This window comes from Xenopus laevis, chromosome 3L (assembly GCF_017654675.1).
Source record: "Xenopus laevis strain J_2021 chromosome 3L, Xenopus_laevis_v10.1, whole genome shotgun sequence".
NCBI classification, from domain to species: domain Eukaryota; kingdom Metazoa; phylum Chordata; class Amphibia; order Anura; family Pipidae; genus Xenopus; species Xenopus laevis.
The window spans coordinates 110482838-110503294 of record NC_054375.1 but is presented as its reverse complement, the minus strand read 5'-3'; the positions used below and the strand labels follow the sequence as shown (position 1 = coordinate 110503294).

The 20457-nt window shown below is 36.6% G+C and overlaps 1 protein-coding gene across 8 annotated transcripts in view; it reads right to left on the bottom strand.

Moving 5' to 3' along the window:
- Positions 1–20457, bottom strand: part of LOC108711407 (transient receptor potential cation channel subfamily M member 7) — a 56600-nt gene that overhangs the window by 10909 nt on the left and 25234 nt on the right. For 5 of the 8 annotated variants that reach the window (XR_005966346.1, XM_018253114.2, XM_041586793.1 and 2 more), the window contains 15 exons: positions 19850–20078; positions 18551–18703; positions 17419–17562; positions 15816–15944; positions 15196–15480; positions 13108–13282; positions 12142–12268; positions 10491–10672; positions 9822–9954; positions 6586–7412; positions 4977–5035; positions 3204–3300; positions 2605–2675; positions 1587–1627; positions 117–142 (listed from right to left, as the gene is read on the bottom strand). Coding sequence is in view for 7 of the 8 variants with exons in the window: in XM_018253114.2 (XP_018108603.1) it covers positions 117–142; positions 1587–1627; positions 2605–2675; positions 3204–3300; positions 4977–5035; positions 6586–7412; positions 9822–9954; positions 10491–10672; positions 12142–12268; positions 13108–13282; positions 15196–15480; positions 15816–15944; positions 17419–17562; positions 18551–18703; positions 19850–20078 (2678 nt within the window). In the remaining variant the exon portion in view is untranslated. Of the gene's footprint in view, positions 1–116; positions 143–1586; positions 1628–2604; positions 2676–3203; positions 3301–4976; positions 5036–6585; positions 7413–9821; positions 9955–10490; positions 10673–11958; positions 12072–12141; positions 12269–13107; positions 13283–15195; positions 15481–15815; positions 15988–17418; positions 17563–18550; positions 18704–19849; positions 20079–20457 lie in introns of those variants that run through there. The other 3 variants (XM_041586795.1, XM_018253120.2, XM_018253123.2) reach the window with 3 other exon arrangements.

The window sequence follows — 20457 nt, the reverse complement described above, 5'->3', positions numbered from 1 at the left end:
ACTTTTTAATTTATTGATTTGATTTGATTCATTATGATATATTTACAGGTTCAAATACAACTGTCCACTTATAAAAAAAAACCACCAACTGTACATGCAGCACATGCTGGTCTTACCATTCCAGATTTGTTCCTGGCTGGGCCTGCAAAAATACATAAATAAAAATATTACAATATCAAAGTTTGTTAGTGGTTTAACCTTCTATTCCAGATGTATTTAGTATACTTTTCATGTAAGTTTTGTCAGTGTTTTGGGAATATTTTTAATTACTGAAGGTAATGCTGCTGTATCACCCCAGTTTGGAGTAAAAATATAGAAATTGCAAACTTCAAAATGACTTCAGCCAAACATGGAGGTGTAGAGGGGAGCAATTATCATTTGGAACAAGGCATGAATTACAGATGCTTTGTATATTTGTTTCTGTACTATTTAATTGCCATACTGTATACTATATATATATATATATATATATATATATATATATATATATATATATATATATTTGTGTCAGTTTGTTGACATAGTGAAGTGTTTGATATTGATATAAAACTTCGGCAAATATGAAAATGTAATGTTTCTCTACAAAGTTAGAATATTAGAATTAGCATACTGCCCCCCAGATCTATGGGCTTTGTTTTAAAGTAAATTTAACAATAAAATATATATTTCAGATGTTCACTTATGTTTCAACATTCATTCCTCCATTCATGGAGGAAATCATTTTGGGTTTCATAAAATTCAGAGTTTATGGAGCATGCAAAATGATCAACAACTTTTTGGCAAGACTCCCTTAAAATGTGAATATTACAGAGGAAGATAAACCATTAAGTGTCAGAACACCCCTAGGTTACAGCTGCATAATACATGGTGATAGTTATTAACTGAGCAACCAATTACATCCTGCCTGGATGCCATGATTTTCTTAGGGCTTCAAGTCAATGTTCTGTCCACTGACCACTTTTCCACTCTAAATCTAAAATATTGTGACTATTATAGTACCAGATGGTCTGCTGGTATTGCCAGAATTCCTACATGTAAAGCATAATTTGTGAGATTCACTTTTAAACACACTCAAAGTATCATTAGAAAGTATACAAGCCAATAAAGGCTCACCTTCTGAGTTAGGTTTGCCTGCAAAGGAGAATGCATGTACAAGGGGCCAGATTGCAAGATACAAGTTTTAATGCCTATGACAGTTACATGAGAGAGAGAGAGAGAGAGAGAGAGACGGCTTCTCCAAGCCACACAAGTATTCATTGGTCCAGCTCTTACAATGAAATTGCCAATAAAGTCTATATTCCTGACTGCCAGACCATCTGTTTCATATACCTCCTAATGTTTATCACTTTCCGTTCCTGTGACATTCTCTCCTCCAGTGTTCCACAGCCACAGTGCTATAAATAGTCCAGTTAATGATATACCTGGAAGGAGCGTATCTTTTTCTGTACATGGTAGCACCATTATCAGTGAGTTGCATGTGATGCTATAAGACAGCCGTTCAGGCTCAGCCAATGCTGGCAATGTTTGCTTTATAAAAGAACTAACGGGGAACCGATTTTCCAGATAATAAAGCATAAAAAACTTACGATTTATTGTGATTCGATGAATATCTGCTGTACAAAGACTCCTTTTGAAAAACAACAAAACAAAATAAAATTATACAAAAATGCTCTAATTCCTAAATCATTCTACAACATTTTCCTAATTCCAACACTTATAACTGAATCTGTTTTACTTTCTTTTATAACTGCATCCATTTTAATGCAACTGCACGTGTGCCTGAGATCAAGCCCTGTGGTCTTGAAATGTTCTAAAGTCAATGCTACCTCAGTCCCAGTAGGTGTTGTCAACTACAACTCCCAGCATCCTAGCGCCAGCAGCAGATAAAATTAAATTTAGGCAGATCCCTATTTTCCTATCAGACAACTCATATATAAAGGGATGGTCTACCTTCAAATTAACTTTTACTATGACATAGATATTCATTCATTGTTTCCCTGTAGAGCAGTCAGCAACTGTGTAGAGATTTGTATTGGATTTTATTTTTGCCTTTACATCCCCTTTACTGTGTCCAACGCCAGCTGCAGGGATAAAGATCATGGAGCCAGATTTATAAACTGGGATTCTATTTGGAGGATTATTTTGCTGCAGCCACTGGTTCTGCAGTGTTGGAGAAAGTTTGTATTAAACAATACAAAAACTATAAACTCCACATCAGATTACATGACAACACAGGGCATAGTGCAGTCTGTATATTCTGATTATTAATTATTAATTGCTGTATCTGCTTCTGGCAGATATTATTTAACTTGTGGTTTTTTGATAATTTATGATGATCCCTAAGCAGCCCAGACCACACTGAGCATGTGCACAGTCTTGGTCTTGCAAAGATGTATAACAAAGTTACAAGATGGTGACCCCCTGTGGCCAACTTTGAAAGCATTTGTTTTATTAGGCTTCTGGTGCAGTAAGTTCATGTTTATGTTTAGTACACAAAATACAGCATTTCTAGCCTTATTCTATTTTAGACTTTATTTCCCCTTTAAGTCAGAAATCCACCTTGATACTTAGCTGCAAACGTACAATAACATATTTATTACTTGCCTTTAGTAAAGCTGCTTCTGAGTCTGTTTGAAAGAAGTCTTCATGAGATGTTGCTGTGCTATTCATTTGTACTATATATAAAAACAAGACATTTCATTAATTCTACTCAAAAAGAAGAATCTAACATAAAAAAGCACACTGTAATATTCACAGATACACAGGCAACTTTAAAACTTCCCCTATCTCTCAGTAATGCTTTTTTATGGAGTAAAAGCTTCCATATTGCTTGTCTGGACTATCTGTACTAGCCCCATGCACCCCCATAGTCCACATCAACCAGACTAAAAAGTAAAAGTTAATTGTTCCCATTTACCAGATGACATTGTGGATACCTTGTCTGGCCACTTAATTTTTTGTCTTGGGTTCCACAGTGGTGATGACTGAGCAGAAGCCAGGGTTAGCTTCCAATACACATACTCCTGGTCATTTATCACCTCTGTGGAGCTTGAGACCAGTAAGGGGGCAGGTAGTTGGATTAATATTGTTGGAGAGAGGGCAGGGGAGCTAGTAGTTAAAAAAATATCAGAATAATAATACAAGTATAGGTAAACACTGTGCAATATAATTCAGTATTTTAGTGTGAAGAAAAAGTAACTTGCTCTGATCTGGTGAATCAGGAGGAGAGGATTCGTTAAAGCTTGTTAATTCTGTGCAGGACTGGGTTCTCCTTAAATTGGTTTCATCTTGAGTGTATAACTGTGGTTCAGAGAATAGAATGTTGGTATTAGACAGAATTATGGCACTCACACACAATAAGTACTCGTTCAAGCTCATGAGGCAATATTCATTCAATGTAAAGCGCTACTTACTTTTTTTAGGCAAAACAGACTATAGGGACCAGTGCTCTCACTCAGAATTGCAGCAATTAAGCAACTATTTAACAGGCCAGTGAGTTAAACCTGTACAACATGGCCATCTTTTTATAGGACAAATGTCAGTATATTCCCAAAATCATATCAACCAAGACAATTAGTGTGAAACAAATCAAACCAGTGTCAGACTGGGACACCAGACGCCCACCCAAAAACCTTAGACCAGGGGCCTACTCTCTATTATTCTTCCTCTCCTCACTCAAACTCTATTCTCTGGTTCTATATTTTAGACCTCAGAAATTGCAACTTTCCAAAGATCAGACTTAAATATGTCAAAAGTGATGTTTCACAAGGTGCTTAGGGAGGCCACATAATAGGCATATAAACGGTAAGGAAGGTCTCAGCCATGAACAATGGATTGAGGGATTTGACATTTTGAAATTCTCTCTGTGAAACAGTTGTGCTGGCAGATATAGTGGACAGTTAAAACAAAAGGTTGGGTGCCTTTTTAGCAAGCACAATGTTAGTCAGTAGGGGGAAGCTGATTTTTTTTTCTGGGGCTGGGTGTCCAGGCCCATAAACGTACACCACTGATGTTGATCTAGGTACTAGTGTGATTGCTCTTTTGGAAATAGGAAGGGATTTTCTCCTTCTGGGAGACACCAGATATGACTTCAGATGGAGGGGAAGTTCCCTCTTCTGTTAGATAGGACTGGACTTGATGCCTCTGCTATGAAACAAGTCACCAACCAAATTGTAGTGTACTGTGGTCCTTAGCCTCTCAGCTAACTAATTTGCTCAGGGCTATTTAGCCTTTTAGCTGTGATTAACCCCTAGCTAGAATAGTGCTCTCGTTTCTAATTTCAGCAACCCTAAATAATGATTTATCTTTCATAGTGATTTATTACTACGTGTGTATGGTCAGATTATTGAAATTTGCCCAAAGACCAGCTCTTGACTCGGCAAACTTGTTTTATCTTAGTCTGTTTCTTGTCCAGCAGTCCCTGTATTTCTTGTTTTTGTTGTGTTTAAGTTGTACAGTAAATGTATAATTATTGCCAACACCACCACAATATATCAGGAAAAAAGCAAAAGGTATTGCTGCAGATAATTTCATATTGGTGGCAGTGAAAAGTTCTGTACATATTGCTTCCCAAATTACTCAACAAATATTACTTGCCTGTGCCATTTTCCTATAGGCAGAATACCCCTGTTATTCTATTATTGGGGCAGGTCAATGCAATTCTCTTATTTTGCTTACTTAGTGATTATCTCTGGTGCTTCTCTTGTAGAAACTGTTCTGCATCTTATCTTGCTCTCTTTGTTTGTGTGAAAATTGCTCTCTATGGTCCTTTTAGCTTTGATTTGTCTGCCCGGTGGTACCTGTGTCTATTTACACCAACTCTGTTTTGTTATCATCTGCATAATTAAGAGGCTCTCCCCTTGCTACACTGGATACACAGGGCTACGAAAAGTATATGCAACATTTTGGTACAAAAACCATCATTAATATTAGCAGTGAATACATCAATTTTGTAAGCAGATTCTGAAAATATTTACCTCTGCCTCTGAGGAATTTGTCTCAATAGACATCTGCTTCTCCATGTTATGTTTGTGCCCTGGATGAAAGAATAAAGACGTGTCTATGTATAGTATGGGAATGATACATTATCATAATATTTATCATCAGCATACATCAAGACAAGAATATTCCTAATTAAAGGCAAAATTTAATATGATATTATAAAATGATATATTAGACATTTAGGGGGTTATTTATCAAAGTCCGAATTTATCTCAATTTTTTCTAAAACAAACACAAATCCGCACAGGTTTTTTCATCTTATTTATTAATACACTTTCCTGAAAATTTTGTTGTAGGTGAAAATCGTGAAAAATACAAATTTTACGAATCTTTCCGAATTTCCACCTGAAAAACTCGGATTTTTTTGGATTTTTGCCCAAAAACTTCAGATTATTGTGCGAAACGTAGCGCAGAATTTTCGGATTCAGACTTTTTTCATCCTCGGGGTATAATAAATTCTGAAAAATTTGTGTTTCTGATTTTATACTAAAAAAACAGTTGTCAATGAAAAAAAAATGTAGAAATGTTTCACAGCCTTTTTAAAGTCAAGATTCCTTCAAACCAATGGACACATCAGCATTTGTTTGGTTGAAAATCTTTCTATCCCTCCACTCAACAGTTGTAGAGAATGGTGAATTTGTTTTACCAGTTAATTTAACCCTAAGGGGGTTATTTACTAAACTTCGAATGCAAAAATCCAGAAAAATTTGTGACTTTTTATAAAATTGGACTTTTAAAAAAATCACTTTATTAAACCCCAAGGATGGAAAAGTCTAAATCAGAAAATCCGGTATCTCAGATCTGCCAAGGTTGCATATAAGTCAATGGAAGAAGTCTCAATGATATTTTGATGTGTGCTGGATTTTGTGCAATACCCCAAAGTTTTCTGAGTTTTTGGGAAAAGGCATAAGAAATCTGAGTTTTCGGGTGAAAAATCTGAAAATGTTGTGAAAATCTGATTTTTTTTTCCAGCACAGCAAATTTTGGGAAAACATAATAAATAAGCTTAAAAAACTGAGCTGAATTGATCAGAGTTTGTAGCAGAAATTGTTGAGATAAAATAGGACTTTGATAAATAACCCCCTAACAACCCTAGAGCTGTTTTCAAAATATTCTCTTAGGGGTGTTTTCATGGTCAAGAAAAGTCAAGACAAAACAATAAATTACATTGATATGAAAAAGATGCCCTGCAACAACTCTTGTGAAACACAGCAATGAAAGAATAAAATCATTTTAAATGTTTGATACATTTGTCTCTTAGTCTTGATTACCATTACTTGTATGTTTTCTTTGCAAATTTGATATTTCATTTCTCAACCTAATGTTTTTTTCCCCTGGTGCAATAAACTGGACTCCCTCATCCTAGCATTATTTTTCTTGCTGTAACACTGCACTTGTAATTAGAGCAATGTGACTGCTGATGTATTGTTGTGGGCACCATTTATACCATTTCAGGAATTGAGGTGATATTTTATCTCAAAACTTGATAAATAATAATCATCATCATCATCATTAACAGGAATTTTAACATATGCTATGAAACTTGATTGATAGGAACATTAATATAAACATTGCAATACTCACTAGAGTTGGGCCACAGTTTGTGCAAGAATCCTGTAAATCTGTTTTTTTCTTTATGGATAATATCTTGATCATGGCTGTGTGGCAGGGATTCTACTCCATGTGGCAGGTATCCTATTGACGTAGGAAAGGACCTACAATCCATAATGATCTTTTCATTACTGTTATGATCATTGACGGTGTCATCAATGAATCCACAGTTAATGTAACCGTCTTTACCGCAGGTATTTTTGCAAGATGAGTTGGCGTCAGAGCATGGATGAATGATTTGGCCTAACCCATTTTTACTAAGAGCAGACTTCATGTCACAAACCTGTGATCTTGTTTCACTTTTTGAATGAGTCTGAATTGTTGGATTAAATGTCCTACTTTTGTGATTATTAACTAAGCCCACGTTTTTGTCTTCAAAGTGATTTTCCTTTTGGGAGTCTGGAACAGAATCAACTCTCTGAAACATGGAACTATTTACAAAGTCTCCATCTGGAATATTGCTTTTCCTATGTGATTTTGAAGCCCGTGGGTGTATATTTCTCTCCAGACCAGGTTGTGTGTATGGACATCCCCAGGCTAGGTCCGTGTTACTTCTCTTCCATATGGCCGATAGCCCATCACTGGAGGTATATCTTGAAAGACTTAAATCACAGGACATAGCACTAAGGCTCCTGCTATTCTCCAAAGCTTTTTGAGCAGTCAGGGTTTTCAATGAATCAAAAGTAAGGCCAGAAAGATCTTGAAGATGTCCAATGTGTTTATCCAACGACTGCAGTGAGCGTTTGATGAACATGACCTGCTCTCCAACGTTATCCATCTCCTTGCTTATGTGCTCAGTCCTGTTTAAATAAAAGACTGCATGTAAGCCACAGCCTCAGAAACAGAATCAATTGGCTACATTACTGAGTGCACTGCAGGTCCATTCTGCAGTTAAAATGGAGGTTGTCTATTGCCAAAAGCATGAACCACATATTGTGATCTCATTTAACTATCAGTTTATTACTAAAGGTGGCCATACACGGGCCGATAAAAGGCAGCTTATTGGCCTGTGTATGGGGCCCACCGACAGGCTTCCCCTAGGGCCCATGATCGGATCAGCCCGATATTGCCCACCTCAAGGTGGGCATATCGGATATAGATCCCCTCGTTTGGCGACATCCCCAAACGAGCGGATCTCTCTGTGTATGGCCACCTTAAGAGACAACTCTGCATACCGTAGTATTAGTCTAGCAGGTTATGTTGCATTATATAAATAGATCATTAAAGGGGTGGTTCACCTTCATGTTAACTTGTGGCATATTATAGAATTAACTATTCTTAACAACTTTTAAATGAATCTTCATTTCTTATTTTTTTTATAATTGCCTTTCTCTTCTGCCTATTTCCAGGTTTTAAATGGAGGTCACAGACCCCTTAATCCAAATAACTATTGCTCTGTGAGGTTACAGTTTTATTACAGTTACTTTTTATAAGTTATATTCCTGCCCTCTACTGTTCATATTCCAGTATCTTATTCTAATCACTGCCTGGTTGCTATGGTAAATTGAACTGTAGCAGCCAGGTCGCTGCTGAAATTCCAAACTGGAAAGCCACTGAACAAAAAGAGAAATAATTAAAAAACAAATAGAAAGAAACATAAAGATCAATTGCAGATTGTATCAAAATATCACTGTCGGCATCATAGTAGAAGTTGATTACTGGTGAGCTGCCTCTTTAGATGTAAAACACACCTCAATATCAGGAGCACTTCTATAAATGGCACGTTTTCCCTTCCTCTGTTGCAATAAAAGATACATATGTATGCATTGCTGTTTCCAGCTATAGGGTATCTGCAAGACTCAAGCAGACAACCAAAGTAGCTGTAGTAAGTTGCACATTAGCATTGGTCTCATTGTTCAGTTCCTCCACAGACTACAGGTACATAGACCAGCTGCAGGGAGTTAATAAGAGGCACTGATTGTATCTTTTTGGGGTGTCCCATAATAATACACATTTTATTAATCACTGCAAATTAAATGAAAGTTGATTACTTCTCCTTTTCAGAACTGAAATGAAGCATAAGGAAAGATACAGCTAGTAATGAGAGCAGAACTGATATGACTGGGCTATTTAAGCAAAGGCGTGGGATTTATTTCATGGGATGACTGGGACATAGAGTTTTCCAGGTTGCAGGTTTCCATTATTTAAAAATAATTTGTCATTTGCTAAAAACAAAGGGGATTTGTGTCCTGAAAACAATCTATACAGTTATAAGATCATTTATATATAGGTACAGGTAAGGGACCTGTTATCCATAATGCTCGGGACCTGGGGATTCCGGATAATGGATCTTTCTGTAATTTGGATCTTCATACCTTAAGTCTACTAGAAAATCATGTAAACACTAAATAAACCCAATAGGCTTGTTTTGCTTCCAATAAGGATTCATTATATCTTAGCTTGAGAAAAAGGAAATCATGTTTGAAAAAATTGGATTAATTTATTATAATGGAGTCTAAAGGAGACAGCCTTTCCATAATTCAGAACTTTCTGGATAATGGGTTTCCGGACAAGGGATCCCATACCTGTAGTATATCTGAATCCATCTAAATCTGCAACAAGCTATCAGGACCTCTTATATTATCTTATTATTATAGTGATGGGTCAAACTAGATTTTGGTTAGTGGATGTATTGGAAAAGGAAGCTGTATACTGGCCTATAAATCATACATATATGTGGGAATATTAAATTATACAATGCAATATACATAAATACATGTCATTTATGATGCCACCTTGTTGGGATAATATCTTTGCCTATCCTCATCTATCTATCTTAATCTCATTTTTTATATGACTGATATCATTTCTGAGATCATTTTTTAACTATTTTTTTTAACTTTTATGGACAAAATAATTAGACTGACCAAATATCAGATTTATTATGAGTTTTTGATTTTTCATCTAAATTAACTTTTTTTTGCCATTGTGCTACTTCTACTTCTTTTGACTCAGCAGCTCTCTCTGTCATCAAACCTAGAGTTAAATATGAATGTGTTTTCTATGTACTTCCTATATAGTCAGTAAAGGTCATTGAAACGCTGTTGAGCGGAAAGCCTGTTATTAGCATTCTAAAACTGATCTCAGAAACAACCAAAAATAAGAAAATGATGTAAATTTTAAAAGTGCTCAGAGGATAACTCTAATAAAGTTTATATCAATAGTTTTTGTTGGATTTCGATTCCGTTTAAAAAAAACCTAACATTTACCTTTCAGAAGTTACTCTGATTCTTTCATCGGGTTTACTGTTGTTTTTATCTTCCTTGTAAATTAAGTAAATGCCTACACAATGTTCCTCAAACTCATGGAGAGTCTTCTGCTCTTCTTCAGTTAAGTATAGTTCTGGAGACAAAAACAGATCATTAGTTGATGAAGATATTGCAAATGTTAATATATATAAATAAAATAGATATATATAGTAAGTACAGTATAATTTGTTTATCCCTTTCTGTTCTCTGGATCTCACTCTTAGGCCCATGTCACACTAGGGGGCCTGTGTAAAACATTGTGTTGCCCATACCAACCAATCAGATCTTTGTTTTCTAAGTTGTAGGTGACTGTTGAAATCTAATTGCTGATTGGTTGCTATGGGCATCATCACCGGTGATGTTTTACACATTTTAAATCAAATAGATGTATCCATAATGGCTATAAACAAATAACTCTGTTCTTTTGCTGTCTCTGTAACATGTTATTATTATGACAAATAATATGGCACCTACAATTCATAAATAGCTAAAATATGCAAAAAGGTGATGCTTTGTTTAAACAGTAAACTGTGCCTTCATACTTTACTGTTTGTGTAATGGAAGACAAACTACTTATGAACTCATTATTTAAAAAAAGATGATTTGTAAACGTTTCTTGGTTTATCTTACTTCGCCAATGAGCCTTGTTTTTCTGCTTGCGCAAACACACACAGCTGAACAAGGAGGTCACGTAACTGAGAACAATGAATGGCGGAGGCAGGACAGGCTTTGAATGATGCACCATGATCAAATGATAGCGCTGAAATTTCCACATTATGTCGGACATGGATTTACATTTCAAGTATACACAACTAAAACAAAAAGGGGAAAAAGAATGAATCATACTTAAGGCACAAAACTGAATTATTTCCTGCTTTTTACTAAGAGAACTCTCTTTAAACTCTATGAATCTAGTGGAACCAGCTAGAGCTGGCTTTTACTTAAATGTTTGGCAGATAGCCAAGAATAATCAGCACCTGCACTTAAATACAATTATTACTAATAAGATAAGCAGGTCTCTTGGGAGAACGGAGACTTGCACTTTAAAAGGCAATTTCACCTTCATTAGCAAAACTATAATATCACATAAAACACGGCTCTAAAAACCCCAGAAATGTGTTTAGAGTTTCCTTAACCTGACAAATTTTGTAAAATGGAAGTGGTATTTAGGGGGTGCGGCCACAGAATGGATGTCGTCAAAATTTCCCTCTTTATATTTTTCAAGTGTTGGCAGGTATGATTTAAGGAACAGTATATACAAAAGTTCAATGTGACAAATACATACAATCAAAATTTAATTAAGCAGTATTAAACATAGGATTAACAATATCAGCAAATAAATTCTTTAAAATACTAGTATTATTATTGTTAATAATCATTATACCTGTATGGCTCCATATTCTGCAACGCTCCATTACAGAGACTATACATCATTCACACCAGTTCCTGCCACAATGGAGTTTACAATCTAAAGTCCCTATCACATTTTACACTCAGTAGGGTCAATTTATAAGGAGCCAATGAAACTGCCTGTATGTTTCTGTAGTGTGGGAGGATACAGCCTACCTATAGGAAACCCACACATGCATGGAGAGAAAACACAGTCCCCTGGTTAGCATGGAACCCAAGACCCCAGAGCTGCAAGGTAGCAGTGCTAACCCTTGAGCCAGCATGCTAGATTTTTACAATAGGTCAGAAAAAAAGTAATAAAACATAGAATGTAATGTAGAGCAGACAGAAAATCAACTCTATAGAGGATAGAAGAGAAAAGTATAGCGCTTTCATAATCACTGGGGCATGCCTAAAATTTAGCAAACTCCAGTGATTTTAAGTCTTTAGTTCTCTTTAAAACAAAGCAATATGCCAGAATACTTGGCACCCCTACTCATCCGAGCAGATTCTTCAGTTTAACTCAGTTAAGTTGAACTGAAGAAGCTGCTTGGATGAGTAGTGAAACGTCTTCAATGATTAATCAGCAAGTCCAGTTGCTCTAGATTTATTTCTACTAGATATGCCATGACCTGGATGAATGAAAACCGTCATAGACAATGCTGTTATAAGCTGTTGAATAAGCTGTAAACTACAGGGATCTGCAAACCTCTGCTTCTCCAGCACTTACTCCCTGCATCTTCTAACAGTAGCTGGCAGGTACTAGAAGTTCGTTCAGCAACAGCAGGAGGTAGGCTACCAATCCAGGAGTTTCAATTAGCACTAAAACAAACATATAAAAAATAATTTACTGGTTTTTGGCATCTAGATCAGGAAGATAGTGTTTACTTACTTGAATAAAGCAATAAGGAGATTGACCATAATGATATACTGGACAAATAAATATACAGCTTGCAGAAAAGGAGTTATCCATGTTCCAGTGCCACATAGGAACGGAACCACAGTATCATTGGCACACACTGGAAGCACAAGAATGGAAGTTCATGAACAACAGCTGTCTTTCACAATGTTCATTTTAAGACATCCTGCACCACCTTTTTTCTGCATGCGTTATTCACTACCTACGTTCTTAAAATCCCAAGACTTTAAAAAGATTTTTATTTGACTGGATATTACTTGAGAAGCCCAAATCTGGATCCGTATTTTCCTATGGCTTAAGCAAACGAATGCACAAGCTCCTTCTCATGACTTTCAAAGGAATACTGTGGTTGCATAGAGGAGGAGATGAAGGCGGCAGCAAGGAGTAGGGTTGATCACAAAGGTAGGAATGCACAGACATGTCAACTTATGAAGACTACAGGGAGGGAACAGAAAGGATGATAATCTGTGTAGAGGACCTATGTAGACTCTTGGAATAATGGAGAACTGACAGGTGAATCATGCACCATGCATCATGCAGGACAATATAATTGGTGTAGGATTTTCTAAAATGAACACCATACTGCCTAACTTGTATTATCACAGCTCTTGTTAGTCAGCTCCCAGTCTATCCATAATGCCTATGCTGATTGGTAAAACTAGTAGTTATTTGGCCCCATAGCAAAACTATTTTAGACTCCCAAATTTGTTAATAAGACATTTTTCACATACACATATATTGTATCAGTGAGTGTCCCATTGGCCCTCAAGCCGTAGATGAAGAATAATGAAGGTTTAGGAAAGATTAGCCTCTCCATAAAGAGATGGAATTATATATATTATTATATAAGGTCTTCAATGGAAAGACTTCTGTTGGTAGACTTCCCAAACCTAAATGTCACTCTTTCCTAAATGTCTATAAACCATTTGCATAACTCACCATCTATTTCATAGGCATATATTTCTCCATAAATCATGAAATATGGATGAAATAAAACGTCTTTTGCTAGAGACCATGAGGGCATCTCATGCGGATAGAGAATTGCCTTTCTTGGAATACCATATGCAATCAGGATAATCGCCATAATCACAACAATGAAAAACATACTTGATACCTAAAACAAATATTTAACAAGTATTAACAAAAGGTTTTTAAAATGAAAAAATAAAAATGTTTAAACATTTTTAAAAATTAAGGTTTGTAACAACTTTATTTCATTCTCTTGTAAGTACACATTTCATTTGGGCTGAGAAAAGACAAAAGTCTTCAACCCTGCAGCATCAACATAATATCACCCTGCAGGGCATTCCAAAACCTCACTGTCCTCAACTGTGAAGAACCACCTACATTGCTTCAAATGAAAGTTCTGTTCCTCTAGTCTAAAGGGGTGGCCTCTGGTATTTTGTAAAAGAAAACCCTATACTCATGCTGCCGTTCTCAGTCAACATTCATCCTTTCAAGAAAGATATAAATCTGTAAAAAGTTTTGGAACAAAGGTGGCCATAGACATAACAATTACGATCTTTCTTGGAAAAGATCTTTCCAAGAAAGATTGTTCATTTCACTACACACATGTAGAGCTGAATCGTCAGATATACAGGTGGAAATAATAGAACTCTACCTGTATCTGACGATTCAGCACTAACAATGGACAATGTTTGGGTGCCTTCAAAGGCACCCAATCAAAATTTTCCACCCAGCCGGATTGACGAGCCGACCGATATCCAAGTCTTACAAGGGTTTTATGACTTCAAAACAATTATCCTGCTGACATGTCAAACAATGCTTGTTAATAGTTCAGGGCTCAACAATTGGGTGGCTGTTGGAGGCCAGTTCTGCAGATTGCCACTAATTCAAACATTTTGCCACCCGCATGATCACTACATCATCAGGCAGGCAGCAAAAAGCTTGAAATGACCTCTCTGTAGATTTTCATAGTAATCACCTACACCCACAGGTCTGTGGTTATAGCAGCAGTGAGCTTTTACATGCGTTAACTTGAGATTGCTCCAGCCATGACTCCGCAATTAGGTATAGAAAGGTAATGTCAAGTTTTTTACCACCTGCCTGTCAAGCTGGGAACTGCATGGGTCCATTTTGTGTGCCATAGCCATAACACCCCACAGCACAGAATGGATTTCAACTATTTAAAGTAGACAAACATAATCTGAAAAAATTTATATATGCATAACATGTAACTTTGACTTCTCATTTGAAGGGGATGTTCACCTTTAAATTAACTTCTAGTATGATGTTGAGAGTGATATTCTGAGACAATTTGCAATTGGTCTTCATATATTATTACTTGGGTTTTTTGACTAATTGAGAATTATTTGGAAATTCAGTAGGTATCGAGTTGCTAGGGTCCAAATTACCCTAGCACTAGTGATTCAACCCCCTCGCTCCAACATTGTAAGGTTAAGCATGGAGGGGTAAGGGGGCGCCATTTCTTCAGCTGCCTCAGGGCAGCAGTGGAGGCTGGAACACCCCTGGCTAGTGGTCTAAGAAGTAGCATTTCAACATGACTGATTGCTATAGTAATATTTCACTATACTTTCATGGGTCTACTAGGAGGTATTCTACAGGTCAAAAGGTAACAACATATTTAGTTTATATCCTAGTGTTAATAACCAAATGCACCAGTAACACTTTATAAAATAAAATATACAATATAATGCAAGTTACTGGGCTCATTTACGAACACTGGACAACTTTGCACCTCGGCAGTAACCCATGGCCACCAATTAGAACTTTGCTTTCATTGTTTTACTTGCATCAGGCTAAACAAAGCTAATTGCTTACTGGCTGTTTTCTCATATGTTTTTGCATTGGGAAAAACTATTGGCACAATTGGAGGTTTGTGACGGACTATTTTCAACACTTGCTTTTTTTGTTGTTTTTTTGCACCAAGGAATGATTTCAAAACAAAGAAAACTGCTGGCTTTTCAAAAATACATTTATACAAATCAAATGAATTCTTAATGCTTTTAGAATTAGAATTATTTAGAATGCAACACCATAACTTACCATTTTGCCAATAATTAGAACATAAGGCCCAGCATCTTGATTGACGCTTAGAATATGCACCAATTTCACAAACCAAAAAATGATATTTAAGCAATATATCAGTCTTCCGGCAATGAAAATGTAATCTTCTTTGTCATCATTATCATGTATTATATCCCTCTCTCCAAATCTCAAGCCAAATCCAACAAGGAACGTGATAATGGCAAACGTATCATTTATGTTCAGGTAGCTGCTGAACCACACTCGGAGCTTCTGAGTCAGTTTACCGGCTTCTGACATGAGGATCTGCACCATAAATATCAATCAATTATCAAATAAATATCAAGTATTTTTCTATTCAGATTAATTTTTTATTTATAAAAGTGTAACATTAACAGGCACTTTTACAGTGGGAGACAAGGTACAAAAAACAGGCACAAAGCTTTGTGTCTTGCCCTCTAGAATTTGCCCCGAACACAAAGTATATTTTGCCTTGCTGTACCCATGAGTGTTCAGAGTTGCGTTTTACTGCAATCGTATTTCATGCATTTAATAAACTCTTTTTTGTAAGAAGCCTTATAGAGCCTTAAGCCCTGCAGATATTTCTTAACCAAAGAAAAGATGGGTGGGTTCATACAAACCTCACGTATTTTTTCCACACCGGTGGTGAAGATGAACATGATCACAATCCATTCTTGAACAGAGGGTAAATTCTCCATTTTGACCAGGACTACAAATGCGTACAGCATTAAAAACGCAATGTAAGCCAGCTGTGAAGAACATTGAGTAGAATTCACATCTATGATCTGAGTCCTTTGAAAAAAGATTGAAGATGGCAAACAGTGGGACATACAATATAAAGTAAATCTAAAAAAGGCTCAGTCACAAGGGGGCCATAGTTTTTCACGTAAATGATTCCCGTATCTGAATATATATGTACAGTATACAAAGCTAGCCTCACAGAAAGTAATATAAACATTTTTTGAAAAATATGTATGAATGTCTAAAACATCTGAATTGATAAGAATTTGGCTTAGCACATATAGGGGCAAATTCACTAAGATTGGTAGTTGTGCCAGGTGTAACTTCGCCGCACTTCGCCAGGCGTAGTTTCGCCAGCGCTCCGCAAATTCACTAAAATCCGAAGTTGCGCTCAAGGGTAGCATAAGGTTGCGAAGTTGCGCTATCGTTGATTCGCTAAGCGAAGTTACGCTAGCGAAGGTTAATTTGCATTCGGCACCAAATTCAAATTTCAATGGAGGAATACGTACAATCACTACAAATGCTTGGGAAACCTTCAAAACATCAAATAAAAAATTTTTTTTTGCACCACACCTGTGCCAACTGTATAGTTAAGTTGCCATGAGTTAGGAAATGTAGGGGGGAAGGAGGGGAGCCCCAAAAAAAATTTCCATCTTTTTCAGCCTATCACCCATAATATAGAAAAAACGCCAGCGTTTTTTGGGACTTAGAAATAATTTGCACTTTTTTTGAAGCAATCCCTATCTACTCTATTGCGCTTCGCCTGGTCTGAGGTGGCGAAGGAAGTCTAGCGTAAAAGGTAGCGTTCAGTACAATGTGCGCGTTAGTGAATTTGCGAAGTAACGAAAATGACCTACGCTAGCGAATTGACGCTAGCGTTAGGCGCTTCGGCGCTTAGTGAATTTGCCCCATAAAGTCAACCAACATCCTTCCACAAATTGAATTAATTTATCAATCAGAGTGACAAAACGTTGCGACAAAATTGAGCGTCAATTCGATTGATGCTCCGAAAACTCGATTTTATAGAATTTTCGCTGCAAAAACTCAACTCTTTCAAATTAACGGATGAGACTTTTTCATATTATCCAGTGCAGATCATGATATCAATAAAAAAACTTCTACTTGTCCTCGACAGGTTTGAGATGGCGTATTTTTGGATTCTTATTTTTATAGGGTATGATAAATCTCTAAAAAACCAAGTTTTTCCCCATAATAACCTCAACCATGAAAAAATTGAGGTTTAATAAATGGGCCACATAATGTCAGCGGGTGATCAAAAAGAAAGGGCTTTTACACAAATGTCTGGCTCATACTGAAAGGTAATTCTTGCCCACACCAGGCTGAGGATGGGGTTTTATACCCATAATGCAGGTATAATATGTCAGACAGCATTATTAATGCTGTAGGTGCCAGAATCACTGTTATATTTAATAGCCATAAATTATGTTCATTTTGATGCTGCAAAACATCTTGGATACGTACTGCATTAAACCAGAATTTTACAATTGGTGCATGGTAAAATGCATAAAACCTTCGAGCAAGAGGAACGCGTTTTGGTTTTCCTTCATTCCTCATTCCCGTAGAATGTTCATTGTCTCCATTAGAAAATGTCTCTTTAAATGCCTCCTAGAATTAAAAATAAAAGAGATCACATTTGCAGAGTTTATTTTTACTTAATGTTATTTGTTTAAACTGGATCATGTGCAGGTTTCTGTTATGTAGCTGGTCACATGCACAACAACTGGATTGTATGATCCTTAATGTTTGTGTAGGATCCCTTACCAAGCAATTTGTACAATATAGCTCATTGTTTAAAATTGCCATTTACAGCTGTATAAGGCGATCAGCCATCCAGTTATTTGTGCTAAGACTAACCCAAGAAATCCAGTTTTAATAAAACACTCATGCAACAGTCTCATACATTTTGCATATTTCATTCTTTAGTGCCCAGTCATATTCTTGGTAGTTCTGCTTCATAAGTCCTATAAATAAAAAAGGCTACATTTTTTGAGAGTTATTTCAGACATGCCTTTAGTTCAGTTGCAGACAGCTGATCTTATCTGCGTTAGGGCTCTTTACGCTGGTTTGCACTCCAAAACTCAATAAATTTGAGGTATTCTAGGTTTTAAACCTATAAACTAAAAAAATTGGAGGTATCTGAGTTTTTTCCCCCAATTGCATTCAATCAAGTTTTTTAGATTCAGATTTTTTCATAAATAAGCAAGCATTCAAGTTTGTTTAAATTGTGAGTTTATTCAAGGTAGAAAAAAAAACCTCACACACTCGACCTTTAATAAATAACAACCTTAATTTATTTTCTTCCTTAAATATTCTTGGAGCTGTGGCTAAATGGCAAATACAGCAGTGTTTTTATATATCTGTAAACTTGTTATAAACTAAGGAGGAACCTGACCAAATGCTTGACCTAAATGGGGCTTGAACCCAGTCCAAATACAAGATGTTATTGATAAAGCAGTATCACGGTCAGAAAGCTGTTGTAGTACAGTATGCAGACATCTTTCATGCTATGATAGCTATAAACAGTACAATAGAACTTTCCGTGATTACACCAGAAGCTTCAGTACCACAAAAAGTTTTGACATCTCACACTTACCAAAGCAATACCTTCTACTGAACAGGTAATCTCCTCTTTGTCATCAAGTGTCATTTTATAATCATCTTGAGACTGTGGGATGTGGGACATCTGTGTCTTGCTTTTGTAATCGAACAGTGGAATAATTGGCGGGAACAATATGCCTGAAATCACCTGGAAAAATATTATTGGTTGACATGGTGATTTATGATGCTGGCTATAATGAGCATTAAGGTAAATTAGCCACATGTACTGTACTGACAGCCTGACATATCCTTTTCCCTTTCAAAACAATAAAACGAACATGGTTTTAATGTAGCTGTCTTTCCTCTCAGCTTCTTCTGCTATATTTTTCTCTTATAGCTAGACTACTTAAGGACCTTGTTTGTTGAGCTCAACTTAAGGTGGGAACTATTGGGCTGATCAGATAGTTTGACTCTTCGGCCAACGATCAGATCATAATTGCTCCCATGAAAGCAATTGGATTGATGTTGCATCAACGGAAAAATGCAGCCTTCAATTTGACAGGAACATTAAACCTGCCTGATCAACATCTGGCTGATATCAACATTAACACAGTCTTAAACACTTGTTTCAAATGTACCTGCCATATGCAAAATAAAGCCATCATTTAGAGTCCTAAAAAAGCATCTACAGGAATCACATTGATATCTCATTAGCAGGTTCAATTAAAATGGTATGCTCAGCAAATTTCTACTTCCACCCACTTAAAAAGCCCTGATGTTATTACACACAAGACAGGTCAATGTCATTTACTTTGCAGCTCACAATGTGCAAAATGCAAAAAATTGCCACAATTGGTGGTGGGAGGCACAAAGGTGACCCCTCTCCCACCCCTCACAAATCTCCTAAATTAGATGTCATGTAGATGCACAAGTGCTTTACTCCTCGCGCCAGAGTTAGACATCTTTTCAGTTAAACAAAATCCTCTGTTGGTCTGGAAATTCATATCTACAAAAAGGAGTAGAAGACCTAACAGTTTGCATTAAGAGAAAAATATTTCACCATAATTGATTCACTGTTACAACTGGATATTGTTGGGAGACAAAAGGGGGAGAACGCAGCTCATGAGAGCTTACCTGAACAGATGCCACAGTTCTCACACTATACTAATACTGGTGCTTTATTCCGCCAGTGAAGTTGTCCATAGCAGACAATCAGACCGTTACTAACTTTTTTCTGACCTGAAGTATATTGCTCAAATCCAGTTGGTGGCTGGTGACTGTTGATGTCTGCACTGGTGCAATTCAGACCAATAGCCCCTATGTTCCTCACACTGACGTACATAATAATACATACCTTGTACCAGGCATTCTTTCTCATGTTCAGTCTGCCCATCCACATATCATTAAGCAACATCTGAGTACATGTATGTGACACAAAGGTTCGAAGCCTTGAGGAAACAGCTAGTTTAAGGCAAGTAGATTTGCTCCAGTTTTTGAGTTCATATGTCAAAAGTTTCATTGCCATCAATTCATTCTGCTTAAAGGATTGGTCTAAAAGCTCTACTGCCAATTCCCCAAATTCTCTGTAGAAAGACATAACAGTGTAAAGCAGCATATGTTAAAAAAAGGCTACAAAATAAGTCCATATTAATTTAAATTAGACTACATGTAATACAGAAAGAACACTAAAATAATTACTATAGCTCAAAGCTCCAGGGTTTATTTACCATCTGGCAGCTGCAAGCACTGGTATGTTCAGTGTCGGACTGGGACACCAGGGGCCCACCCAAAAACCTTTGACCAGGGGCCCACCAATTAATCTTAGACCAGGGGCCCACTCTTAGTACTATTTTTCTTCCTCTCCTCACTCAACCTCTTTTCTCCTAGTCTCTTTTCTTTACATACTATACTCTATTTTCCATCTATTTAGCCTCTTTGTTCTCATAAAAATAGGGAATGACC